The 14,306-nt window shown below is 36.7% G+C and overlaps 1 protein-coding gene across 1 annotated transcript; it reads right to left on the reverse strand.

Moving 5' to 3' along the window:
- Positions 1-4,019: 4,019 nt before the first annotated feature.
- On the reverse strand, positions 4,020-5,161 carry LOC125490399. Its single transcript, XM_048629505.1, has one exon. It carries the CDS (start codon positions 5,083-5,085, stop codon positions 4,162-4,164), a length of 924 nt encoding a protein of 307 aa, XP_048485462.1. The 5' UTR covers positions 5,086-5,161; the 3' UTR covers positions 4,020-4,161.
- Between the last annotated feature and the right edge of the window lie 9,145 nt (positions 5,162-14,306).

Below are 14,306 nucleotides of genomic sequence, written 5' to 3' on the forward strand. Positions count from 1 at the left end.
TTGACCTCATGGTGGGCGGTAGTTAAGAACTATATGTTCTTGGTGGGCGGTATGTAGAATCGTCATAATAATATATGATTTTAGTGTTTTATGCCCGCTAACAGATGTCACTATCTAATTGCCTGCATCGCGGTATTAAGATTTCTTGTGATACAATGACTTTCTGGATGTTATAAATATACGTTACTTCTGCCAGCAAATAGTGGTTTGATTTGGACTTGTTCAATATTAGTTATTGTATTTATTGTAATATAGGTAGTTGTTTAAGGTTTCTCTCTCTCAGCCTTCCGTAGTCCACTGTTGGACATAGGCCTCTCCTAACGATCGCCACCCCAAACGGTCACCCGCCATCTGCATCCAGCGGCTTCCCGCTACCTTCCGCAGATCATCAGACCAACGGGTTGGGGGGCGACCGACACGCCGTTTGCCGACACGGGGTCTCCACTCCAGAACCTTTCTACTCCAGCGGTCGTCGGCTCTGCGGGCTACGTGGCCAGCCCATTGCCACTTCAGCGTGCTAATCCTTTTGGCTATGTCGGTAACTTTAGTTCTCCTGCGGATTTCTTCATTACGAATCCTATCTCGCAGGGACACGCCTAACATAGCCCTTTCCATAGCACGCTGAGCAACTCTGAGCTTGTGGATAAGCCCTTTGGTGAAGCACCACGTCTCGGCTCCGTAAGTCATCACTGGCAACACGCACTGATTGAAAACTTTTGTTTTCAGACACTGAGGTATGTTTTCAGTGAAGATGTGTCGTAATTTTCCGAACGCTGCCCATCCGAGTTGGATTCTACGAGCTACCTCTTTATCGAAGTTGGATTTACCTAATCGGATCACTTGTCCTAGGTAGGGATACTGATCAACAACTTCGATGGTGACACCTCCTACAGTTACGGGCGATGATGAAACATGTTCGTTTAAGGTTTAGGCATGATTAAAATTATAGGTAGATATCCCATTTATTAGTTTAAATTAAATTTGTTATTTTTGTGATTGTTTATATACCTAAATTTATTATTGTACATTTTAAGAGCTTACATTACATACAACCGATAACCACCAATCAAAGGTTGGCTGGTAGAAATTGCTTTTTAGCAATAAGTCCGCCTTTGTGCGCAAATTATTAGCTATGTTTTTAAATGTTTCCATGTAAAAATTGATTTTTGTGTACAATACAGTGTGAATAAATAAACAATTCATGACGTTTGATATGAATTAAATTTATAATCCTAAATAAAAACCTCAGGTATTTTAAAATAGTAACTTGTTTGTGAGTTTAATTCCCACCGTCTACGTCTGAAGCTGAAGCCTCGGACATAATGCGAAGTGTACAGGGATGACTGTCGCTGCGATTGCGTTTTACTGCTATTTAATTCTCGTACATTTTATTTCACTTCAACAATACTTTTATTTCATTAGTTAACCTAACCGAAGTAATACGTATAAATAAGTGCTTCTGGTAATGAGGCCGAGACAATTAAAAATAGTAATACAAAACTAGTGATTGTGAGAGAATAGTAAAAAATCGACAATTTGATTGATGATGGTGTGTGCTACGTCCCTGCTACGAAACCACCTCGTAGCAAGCGAGGCGTAGTAGCCGGGGCGGCGTACATACGAGTAGCTACCGAACTATAAAGTTCCGACAATAAAGAGTGCGATTTTGCTAAGATTTTTTATCATTGTCAGTTGCCACGCGGTGTGGCAGCTGGCCCCTATTAAGAGAACTGAGTTTTTTCAAATTAAAATGGCAGTAGTTCAGAGTTTAATTTCACCACTTTCATAATGTTATTTTTTATGGAAAATATTATCTTGTAAAATGAATTTAAGTATATGTTTATGAACGATAAAAAAGTTTATCAACAGTTTTATTTCGTAGTTTAAATATTATAATGTAGGTAAAAATTAAGATGCGAAATCGTCTCAAGTAATACCTACATATGTTTTTAGTGACATACAAAAATAACGCATTATTACAGAAATATTTGGTCACCAACTGCCGCTGTTATATAAATAAAATCAGAACTAAACTTCTGGAAACTTCTGTCCAATAAAATCACAATGTTTCTGAACTTGTCCAAAGATCGCGCGAGTCAGTGAGCCAAATCTCCATATCTGAAGTGGAAAGTTCAACATTCGTGTCACAGACAGAACTAGACTCAAACTCACAATTTCATAGTTGCCAGGACTCTAAAACTTTCTTATTTTGTAAAGCATAAGGTGGATATCTGAGGTTGAAGAAAACAAGTAAGTTTGTACGGCGATTTCACGGATCATTTTCAATGGGAGTAGGCTGGTGGAAATCATGTTGTGCCACTTGAAATGTTAAGTTTGTACTTGCGCAAAGCATGTAATATAGTGCCAACATATATTGTACATTAAATAAGAAAGGATTAATTTTAAGAAATTATAATGTAAAATGTAGCGACTTAGGTTCATAGGCATAGGCAGGGGTCTGTTCCTTGTAGGTAAACTGCTCACTCGTTACAACTGAAGACTTGTGGAAGTATACTGGAGCATGTGTGTGACAAACTTTTGGGAAAATGGTGTAAGTTTTGTCACAGACGCGTATACTTGCACAAGTCTTCAGTTCTGGTACCGTTTAAGTACGTGTGTGTCCGGAATAACGATGCAAATGGCGGTTATTCATCATCAGCCAATAATCACCTACTGCTGGACATGGGCCTCTCCCAAAAAGCGCCACAACACTCGGTCCTCGGCCGTCCTCATCCAGCCACTACCGGCGACCCGCTTAAGGACGTCGTCGGTCCAGCGGTAGGGGGTTATTAAAAATCCAATATCTTAAAAGTCATCAGGTGGTCGACAGCAGAGACGTGTGGAATAAACATGGGGAGGCCTTTGCAGAGCAGTGGGACAAAAATTGGCTACATAAAAAAAAAAAAAAAACTTAAAAGTAAGTAGGTATCTCATCCAATATTTTTGTTACACTTCATTTCAAATATTATCCTAAATGTGCCTGCTTGTGCTAACACCCACTATTTCTTGACTTACTTTTTACGTCTTTTAAACTATCTATCTAAGCAACCGTTTACTTACGTAAAAGTAAAGTTATCTAACAAAACTTCCAGAAGAGGTTTAGGGACCTTTCTGCCCTACCATTATTTATTTGTGGAGTATTCCACAGGGCCATCGAAAACAGTGCAAGTGACACATAGTAGATGACTGCAAGAATACTTACTGAAAATAATATTTATTGCTGCTATAGGAAATCCCTAGTAGTTCCTATAAGATTTACAAAACCTTAATAATCAGATATTATTTTATTTATGTACAATACAGGTAGCCGTATTAACTATTGGATAAAGAAGGCTGACGACAAAGCACTGTTGTATGTTCAATAAAGTGAAATACTCGTATTTGGCTAAAAATTATCTATCTTAACCGTACGCCTGTTGTAGGTATAGCATATTTTGAATACTGACGACCGAATGGCGTAGTGGTTAGTGACCCTGACTACTGAGCCGATGGTCCCGGGTTCGATTCGCGGCTGGGGCAGATACTCGTATTTGTTTAAACACAGATATTTGTTCTTAGGTCTTGGATGTGCCCGTAAAATGGCAAAAGGCCCGCCCCCTATTACATTGGGACTAACAGAACACTATGGCGAAAAGTGGGTGCAGCAATGCACCTCTGCCTACCCCGCAAGGGAGTACATTAGTACAAGGCGTGAGTGCGTGTTTTTATTTTTTTTTTATTTTGAATACATACAATATTAGAGAGTAACGCTACTGTACGTCGTTTCCACTGTAGTAGTCACACCATGATTCATTTTTACAACCTTCCTTTTGACCCACAGGCTAGACTAGATATTTACATTTCTTGGTAGCGGGGTCTTGCATACATATTTTTCTCCTTTAAGGGTTATCAGTCATATGAGGATTCATTTATATGGAACTGGAGTAGCAACCACATATTTATGTTATTTTCGGATCCCCAAAGGGTTATTTTTGTAGGGCAGTTCGTTTACATTGGGTTCAAGGAATAATAAACGAGGCTGTTGACGGATATTTTTATTCAATACAGAAAGTGAAGATTTTATTTTACAATATTAATTAAAAGTATAGAATCATAGAAGTCGATAAATCTATTGTAAATTACACATAATCTATTGCAAATTACACAAATGTACATAATGTTTTAATCACCTATGCTTACTTTGACTTGTCCCAAAAGCTTTGATTTTGTGCGGTTGATTTTCTTGTACTTTGGATTAGCTTTGACAGAACGCCTGACACTGCTTCTAGTCATTACTCTATTGAATACTTCCTCACTTGTGTCTTCACTTGCGTCGTCAGAGAAATGATTATTCATGCTGTCATTTATTTGCTTAGGTCTTAAAATTATAGGTTCTAAACTGCAGTCGGAGAAACATGGATCGGCAGATTTAGGCCTTTCGTAGTCACTTACTAGTTTGTCAACACTTAAAAGTCTATCGACTCGTTTGCAGTTAGGTGGTGATGTATCAAGACTGTTCTTCCTGCTTTCATCTTTCTTTGATGGCTTCACGGTAATATCTCGCTGGCTAGGTTTATACTTTATCGGAGAAAAGTCAACTCGTCTTAAGAAGTTAATAGATTCAGCAAATCGTCTGCATTTCCGAAGTTTAGCCTCAGGTTTCACTGCGATATCACCATGGCTTATGCTGTCATTACTGTCCATGGCTATACCTGAATCTGAATTAGAATCAACATTGAGTATCGTAATTTCAGGAACTGGGATATCTTTCATCTGGTTGTCATATTCTTTGAGTTTATTCTTTAGCGATTCTATTATTTCTGCTTGTTTATTAATTATTTCATCTTTAAGTGCTAGTTCTTTTGTAACGGACTCTGTCCTTAAAGCTAGATTAACTTCGTATTTGTGAAGTTCACTCGACAGGTATTCCAGTTCCATTTTTCTAGTTGCTTCTAATTTCTTGATGATTTCTGCTTGCTTGTGTGAAGTTTCTTTTAGTTTAAATATTTCTTGTTTGTGAGTTGTTTTCATATACTTGATCAAATTGACAGCTTCTTGTAAAGTGGTCGGAGGATTGAAAGTTTCCATGTTCACATTTGGTGACATAACTTATTGCCTTGTGTCCTGCAACAATGAAAAAATAATATGTAAGTAAATTGGTATTAGGTAACTTTAGGTGATTAATTTCATATTGGTTGTGTAATACAGGAGGTACCAATATACTAATTGATCAGTCGTTAAAGAGCACATCATTTTATCGTTAGTATAAATATGTTACACAACTTTACTATTAATTATTATTAGTCTTAGCAAATGAAATTACTTATTTCGGTTACTTTACTAATTGCCTTGGTTGAGTAAAAGTAAATTGACTATCGTACAGGCACAAAAATCATTACGATAACACGTTTTTTTTTAAGAAGTAGGTATTTAGAGATGAGAATAAAAAAGATAAAATAATCTTATCTTTAAAATAGACGATTTATCACATTATTGATCCACATGATTTACTCCTTACTCTGATAGGCTAATTCTAAACTCTAGTCCAGAAAAAGTGTCATATAGGAAGTAGATTTTAATACACCCGTGCAACACAGAATGCAACCTCTAACCTATTTCTAGAAACGTCCACAAGAAAACTCGGCAGTAAAACTTCATTGACCACAACAATAACGATGGTAAAAACTTTATACCGAGATGTGACATGTTTCCACACTCGGGTGAAGTGGGGGCACTGGTCACGTAGCGAACATTCTTTAGACTAAAGTCGACTTTATATTATAAAATGCCGCTTCGTGTCCAACAGAATTGTAAGCTGGAGTGCTACCTCAGGCTGCGATCACAGTAGGCAAACTGTGAGCCGACTGAGTTAGCGCCGCAATGAATCGATTTAGAATGCAGAGTTTTCACAGTTTGCTACTCTTTTCGGTCTATGCAATTTGCAGCGTTACGAGCATTTGAAATAATTAATGAGTAAGCAGTTTGTCTAATATGAAAGCAGCCTTATGGTGTGGTTCAGACTACTTCAATTTAAAAAGTTATTGTTAATTTTGTCTTTGTTTACGCGGAATTTTTAATAGATATTCTGTAAAACATCAGTTTTTAACAGTGGTTTGTAAGCAACCAACCAAGTCGTAACGTAATTTAAGTTTTTAAATAGAAATATTTCTAGAAACTAACGGTAGAGCCGTTTTGTTACAAAATGCTTTACCGATGTAGGTCATCCTTTCAGAGTTAATCCTTCTCGATGAGGCCACGGTCTTACCGGCGTCAGCTTTTAAACCGAACCTGCCGATATTAAAGTATCTACAGATAATCTTAAAAACTGCTCAGCTCGTTAATTCTTTTAACCTACTTCATTTTCCTTAATTAATTATAAATTTGTAGCTAACAAAATCATGTCCAACAGTTAGGTATTTGTCTGTCACATTATAAGACTATACGGATAGATATTTTTCAAAATATTATATGAGTTTATGTAGGTAGAAAAAGAACATTAAAGATAATATATTATAAAATAATCGTTACTAAAGCCGTGCTACTTTTATTTTGAATACCGTTTGATTTCGATAATAGTTCGTTGGTATTTTATTTCTATCTTAGCAACAGCGGATTATCAACAATTACATAATACTTTCTTAAAGAAATACCTTTCCACTTCAGTATTATTTCATTTCTGTAAGCGAATTCTCTCTTAGCTTTAATATTACTTTATTGTTGTTCAGAAATTCTAAGATAATAAAGTATGCCCTTGACGGAATAATTTAATAGGAATAACGTGAACTTGAGATTCAAAAAGTTTTAATAAGGAAATGTTGTTAAACTGAAAGATCATGGGTGCCATCTCACTTTGCAATAGAAGTTTTCTAAAATGCATGCTTACCTACCACTACCACACATTTTAGGTATCAAAAATCCAATGTTTAAATTGCCTGTCCCAACTGATATAATTTGGATGGATCTGACCGATGTTTGTTTCACAGATAAGCGATCAGAAAGATTGATAGAGTCCACGCCCCCACAAAAAGGCTACCAAGCGTAATTCTAGAATGTTCGTTTTACTGAGCTTGAGTTTTAGTGACTCGCTAGGCGCTAAACAAACCTTCTGCCTGTGCGGACGTAGCCTAACTATGTGTCAGATGGTATGAATAGGCAGGTAAGTTCCTGTTTTTTTTAAAGAAATCACCCAAAAATTACTTTACCTAAGTATGTGTAGGTAGGTAGGTATTTAGTGGTCAGGCGAGTTTGTTTCTAAATTCGTTTAGAAATTCGGATAGGTCATCTATTGTTCTATCTAATGCCATATCTATGCAGTCTGCCCCCATGGCCCAATGAACCGGGTTGCCGGATAACGTCATAGGGGCGGACGATCGCAAATTGTGTCTAGATTATCCCGTCCTTTCTAAACCAGGGATTATGAACTGAATTTACAGTGGCATTGAGCTGAATTTAAATTAGCAAAACATTTGAAGTATAAACTTAATGTTTTGTTATACTTTGTTATTCGTCCTACTCCCTTAGGAAAAAGGGGCATTAGGTACTTGAATATTTAGAGACTCGGAGTTTTTATGATAAACTAGCTGTTGCCCGCGAGCTTCGCTTCGCCTTAAAATTATTTTGCCGTGGACGACTCCTGAACTACCTACCCAATAACATGCCATGGTGGTATTAAATTAGATGAAAGTTGACAAATAAGTACGAAGATACTTGACTAAAAATGATTTTCATGGCTTCATTGAGCAAAGACTTGTAAAGCAATGGCAGAATAGTAATTTATAAATGTTTAATTTCAAGCATCTAACTTATGCAGTTTTGGTTTTTTTCATACTACTTATTTTTTTTCACTTTAACTCCCATTTTTCAAAACAAAACCATAACTTTACTAAGGTGTGCAGACATGTTAGATTGAAAACATCTAGGTATCTTGCAATATCCTATTGTAACTAAGCTTTACGGCTGTTTTAACAGCATGCAGATTTCATCACGCACGTGGGATAGCACGCCATTTTCCCGCATCTCATGTGCATATTCCACGCGTTACAATGAATACTTGTATGAACGCGTGCGGGGAAATCCCGCGTGCGTGATCAAATCCGCATGCTGTTAAAAACAGCCTAAGTTAATGCCGAATCTCAACCGCTAACTCCGGTTTTGTGGGAAAATACGGTACCTAAGCTACGTCCCTTCCAAATTTCAAGTGCCTCCGCTACGTTTAGCCTGTGCGTGTCAGTCATGGGAATTCCGTATAGAAAATCTCTGCACATTTTTCCTAAAACACCTACGTAATAAGTTTCATGGTTTTATCTTCAAAAATGACGCATAAGAACCAAATGACAATGAATGAAACCTCGTATTGAAAAGTACATTCGTTTATTGGGTTATTTTCGAGGACCTCAAAAAACTTACCGCAAATACATACAAACTATAAGTACATTAGCTAAAATCAAACCATACCGCGATCTATATCCGATCCGACAACGCCAACTAGGAGCGGACATAGCTACTATATAAATTAAACTTCTAAAACTCAACACCCATAAAACTTTCAACCCCTATATTACACCCCCACACTGGTTTTTTTTTAAAATGCTAATAATATTTTTTTTGTGATTATGTAGTGCCTAAATACAAAATATAATATTTTTATCTTCAAAAATGACGAACTTCATACAAAATATGAACCACTATTTCATCCACTCACAGGTCGAAGTTTCAAAAACGCTAGAACAAAATGTTTAATTATTGCTCATCAAGTGCTTAAATATAAAGTTTATTTAAAAAAGTTCTACCCCGGCCGGGAATCGAATCCGGGACCTTCGGCATAGCAGTCAGGGTCACTAACCACTACGCCAGATTTTTATCTTTTAAAATTAAGTATTCGCATACAACTTTTAACCCCCCCTTTTAACCCCTTACAACCTCCGTTTCGCAATAAAAAGTAGCCTATGTTCTTTCTCAGGGTCTAGACCATATGTATACAAAATTTCATTCAAATCCGTTCAGTAGTTTTGGCGTGAAAGAGTAACAGACAGACAGACAGACAGACAGTTCCGGATATAACCAACAGATGGCACTAAAAGCGCAATACAGAGAGCTTGTATGGAACCGAGGTCAATTAATATGAAGATCCTACATCGCGGTATTAAAGTTTTTCAGTTGTCTGAAATAAATACAAAACCTAATATAATATATCTATTCTATAGTAGGAGAGTCAGACAGTGACTTCCGCATTTATAATATTAGTTAGGATTAGTTAGGATGATAATAATTATCAATTAACAACTGCTCTATTTTAGTGAAGAATTAAAAATGTAGCTGCAAGCTATTGGAATTAAACATCTTTTAGTAATTATAATGATACTATTAGATAAGTAAGCGTAATTAATAAAACCTTACCTTTGATTTCGACACAGTAGAGAGCAAAACTTGTGATGCACCAAAAACCAATTAACAAAATTTTCTGACACCAATTAATATTATGATAATTCACTTGTAAAAGAATCCAGACGATACTTTAGCTCACACCCACACAGCACGGAAGTCAAACACAAACTGACCAATTGTTTAAAGTAATACTTCAATTATCATAACAGAAGTTTACAGGTAATAAAATATCAACTTTAGTCATTAACGCTGTACAAACGATTACCGACCGTATTCTGTAAAGAAAAGGGTGTAAGCGGTAAAGTTACCCTGTATTGAAACAATAGGGTAGTGGGTTACCTGGCTTAGGTATAGTAAGAAATTTGTGGTACCAATAGTAATAATAACTTCAGGTATTTCTGAGAAATGGAATGTGGCGTCGCGTGAGAAATAGAGGATTCCCTTACACGTGCTTTCAACCAATTAATATTAGTAATATTGAGTAACGTGTATTGGCTTTAGTCTTACGTCAGTGGGATTTTGTGGTAATTGATTTACTATCGTCGGTTTAGATATGTAAAACCAAAATATTTGAATCTTTTTTTTTGTATAAAACTCAAATTAATTCAAACACAAAATTCAATGCTTTTTATTCATTGTCTACCAAAGTATAAAATTTTGTCATAAACGTATTTTTTACAATGAATGCTGACTGTAAAAAAAATATGAAGAAGTAAGTAAGTACTTACGTATTTTATAACCCTGTTTTAATGTTATCCATACATAAATTTACACAATTGAATTAATACTTAATTCAAATATTAACATTACGCCATAATTGAATTGGCTTAGCATTCCTAACTTTAAAACACCCACAAAAGGGTCAGGTAATAACACCGTAACTGTACTGATGACTTAAACAATGGTTAAACCTTCTTGGAAAAGGCTCAACAACTTAATCCTTCCCCTACCGGCTACCTGGCTGGAAAACGTAATTGTTTCTTAATTTGAACAAGTCGTAACCCGGCCCGCAACTTGAAACTTTTTTCAGAACTGTTTAACTTAACACTGGCCGGTTTTATTAATAGAAAAAAAATATGCTGCGGACTTTTTGAATTTGACCGTTTTAATTATTAAGGTGCAGGTGGGTTATTACGAAAGGTTTTTGGGTAAGTTGGATATTTGTTCGTATTTTGACAATTTATGAGGACTGGTTGGGTCATTTTGATTCATGTAAGGACACTTTGTATACTTGAATATACTACCTAAAAGTCTGTTTAACAGCCTTCTTTAAATACCCCCGGAATTCGTAAATATTTTAGTTTCAAAAGCTGATATTTTTTTCTTTACCCGAGGGTAATTCCGAATAAATTGAGTTTATTCCGAAAAACATTTAAAATGAGTTTTAGGTAATTTAAGCTAAAGGACCATATGTATATTTCGATCAGCTATAACTTCGCAAAAACTTATTTCGAAATATTGCTTAGAACTGCCAAGAAGTACGTACATAATAATATGTCGCAGGCATCTGGTTTCATCTCCTGTTTGATTGAACCGCTAGCCCGTTCATTGGATGACGCTACTCAGTTGTATGACTAGGCCGAACGTTGATTGTACAAGCGTCACAAAACGTCCAACTAGTTAGCGGACTTAAAATCAGTCAGGTGGTGAATAAAACAAATACAGGGTGACTTTTTAGTCAGTAACGAAATTGTAATATAACATTCCTTGGTTAAAAATATAACTTACGTGTATTTTCTTTCAGTACCTTTCAGTACTAAAATTATAAGATATTGGCACTCAAAGTTTTCTCCAGAAAACCAAGACTCATGGTCACCGTGCGCGAGTAGCGCGAGTAGCGCGTCTGGCCACGCCCACTTGCCCGCGAATCCTAACTAAGCGAAAGTAATTGTGTCTGTCTGTTACTCTTTCACGCCCAAAACTACTGAACGGATTTGAATGAAATTTGGTATACAGATGGTCTCGTCCTTGAAAAAGAACATAGGCTACTTTTTATCGCGGAATTCCCACACGAAAACTACAAGGCGAAGCCAAGCTCGCGGGAACAGCTAGTTTCAAATAAATTCATAAGTTGCTCAATGATTTTCCCCATACTTTCAAGGGGTTAGAACCGTCAAATTGCAATAAAAAATCAAAATCCAAGGGGACCTTACCGCAACACCGTAATTAGCACACACTTCCTCAATCACTGTAAGTGATGAACAATTGATGAAGTATCAAATTGTTCGAAGTGGAGTCCCTTCTACACATCTACACAAAGTATGGCACGTCACAACACTTTCAACTCATTGTATTTTAATTTATTTAACACCACAATGTAATTTTTTACTTCCTCGAAAGCGACAATTATCTTATTTCTGAGGTCTGCGAGATTTTGGGACTCTTCAACATACCTACTCCTACTCTTGGTTAGAATACATTTAGCACACACACACAAACACAACACAAGTCGGGCCGGGGTGCGCGCGCGTCGAAAGAAAAAAGGTTTTTGAGTAAACAGAGACACGTGTGACGCGGCGGTGCGCAGGCGACTGACGTCAGATCGATGACGCATTACCCATTAGCGGCGGCATCCTTTGCAAAATGAAGCTCCGCCCCTTTCTCACGCTAAACGAGAGTTTATTGGTTTATGGCGGCAATAAGGTCTAATTTCGGCTTTGTTTGTATCGTGAGAAACCTATCGCTTTTAACTTTTATTGCTCAGTGACTCAGTGACCATATTTTACCAATATTTCGATATACAAAAAAAAAAAATCATGAAAAATTTACCTACTAATTTTTTCATTGAAATCGACTCTGTTGTACATACCTAACTCATGGAAAAAATTTCGTTAATGACTAAAAAGTCACCCTGTATGGCGTCTAACAGCGAACAGCTGACACTAAAAGCACTAGTATTGTTTATTTTGCAAATAAATTAGCTTTAAAGTGCGTTATATATGTTAAAATAGTGTGACAACATGGATTTACCTATTATTACACCGGCGGCGGATAGTTTCAAAGAAAAAAATGTGCTGAAACTGGATAATTATGAACAACAATATCAAGGTACGTTTATTGTTATTGTTTAGTTAATTTGTGAGATGAGAGCTTTGTAACATAGTCTTTTTGTTGACGCTTGTCTGGTCATGTTCATCCTAACCAGACATTACAAAGTTGCTATACTATATCCCATTTAACGACTTCGCTGAATAACGTTCAGTCAAGACGTTGGACGTTACAGTCAACCACTTGACGAGTTGTTCTGTAGTCATACAACTGAGTAGCGTCATCCAATGAACGGGCTAGCGGTTCAATCAAACATGATATTAAACCAGATGCCTGCGACACATATACACATTTATATTATATTTATAATTCGGAATTACTCGATCCACAGAATTTTATAGTAAAATGTTCCAACATTCGGAATTACCCTGGTTTGCTCATTCGGGAAAATACAAAAAAAAAAATAAGCTAGGGTTTTTAAACTCCGAACGTAGTGAACAAAAACGACAATCTTTTGGATGAAAAAACAATCAGTTAAGTTAACTTAACTGATTTCTTAATTACCGATGTGCGGGTAATTCCGAAAATTCAAAAATCCGGTAATTTTTTTTACATTTTTTTTTACTAATTTTACGTTTTTACACGCACCGGTTGGTCCTAGCGCCCTGAGTCAACCCAAACGAGGTAGAAGATTAAGTGGCCATCAAGGTGAATGGTTCCACGGTTCAAAGTATGGCTGCGTTTGGAAGAAATCGGCAAAAATCGGAATTACCTGAAATTCGGCATTACCCACCTGAATCTTAGTATATTCTATTAATTGGACCTTTTATTTCTTTTATAACCTTATTTTACCAGCAGCTTTAAAGGTACGGTCAGGTGCAGAAAGACCTGACCCCCCTCTCATAGTAACAATGTTTCTGAGAGGGGTCAGGTCTTTCTGCCCTTTACTGTACATAGATTTATATATACCCACTTAACAAACCATCAATGTATGTATGAATGGAAACTTAGGCATTTTGTTAGCTTGACAAGGTAAACGGATCATTATCCATTATCAATTGATTGTTTATTCTCGAAAAAGCTAGATCAAACAAAACTAGTGGCAAAGTAGCGACCACCTACAAAACAGTTACGAGATAGAAAGATATCCTCATGATAAACCGAATCAATATATTTACCGGGCTATATTTGCACTCCGGAAGGCAGCCCAAACTTTTTCCAAACTTTGCATTTGACTGTTCAAGCAGTGCGAGCTAGTTCGAGTTGGGGCAACTGCGGGGCAACTGTGGGGCAACTCGGCCGGTCTAAGTTCACCGTGACCGCACCACGTTGTGTCTATTGCCTCGCAGGTGCCTTATTCTGAGTGCTGAACCGGTATCCCGATTATTTAATACTATGTCCGATTTCTGAGGGGTCACGAAAAACGAACAAACAAGAGTTGTAACGTGATCGGTGCGGGAAACCACCCACAAACGCTACGGGATAGAGTCATAGTTACATACCTAGCTCAGAAGATTCGTTAAACGCATCCACGTAATCTTATCACTACGGTGACTAACCCCTTAGTTTAACTCTAGTGTTTGTAACCGATACGATAGAAGACTTTAGAAGAAGATGCTCAACTTACATCGTAAATTACGTCACAATTTATTATATTATATGACTTCCATATAACTACGAAACGAATATTATCAAAGCACGTTTGGCTTTGTCTTCTGAAGTAGATATTGTTATAATAATTTAATCCTTAGTCATTCCTAGATGACGTATTGATCTCGCGATGGCGTCGTTCGGAATTCCATAATACGGAGTCATCTCATGGAAACACAATTTATTTCTTACTCAAACTTCAACTTGTAGCCAGTTGGCTTACATGAGTCATGTGCATACAAACTTTACAAACTTGTAATAATATTCTACTAGCAACTTCATACTATAGGTACATAATGGCAATA

The sequence above is a fragment of the Plutella xylostella genome, chromosome 23 (genome assembly GCF_932276165.1).
Source record: "Plutella xylostella chromosome 23, ilPluXylo3.1, whole genome shotgun sequence".
Taxonomy (NCBI): Eukaryota; Metazoa; Arthropoda; class Insecta; order Lepidoptera; family Plutellidae; genus Plutella; species Plutella xylostella.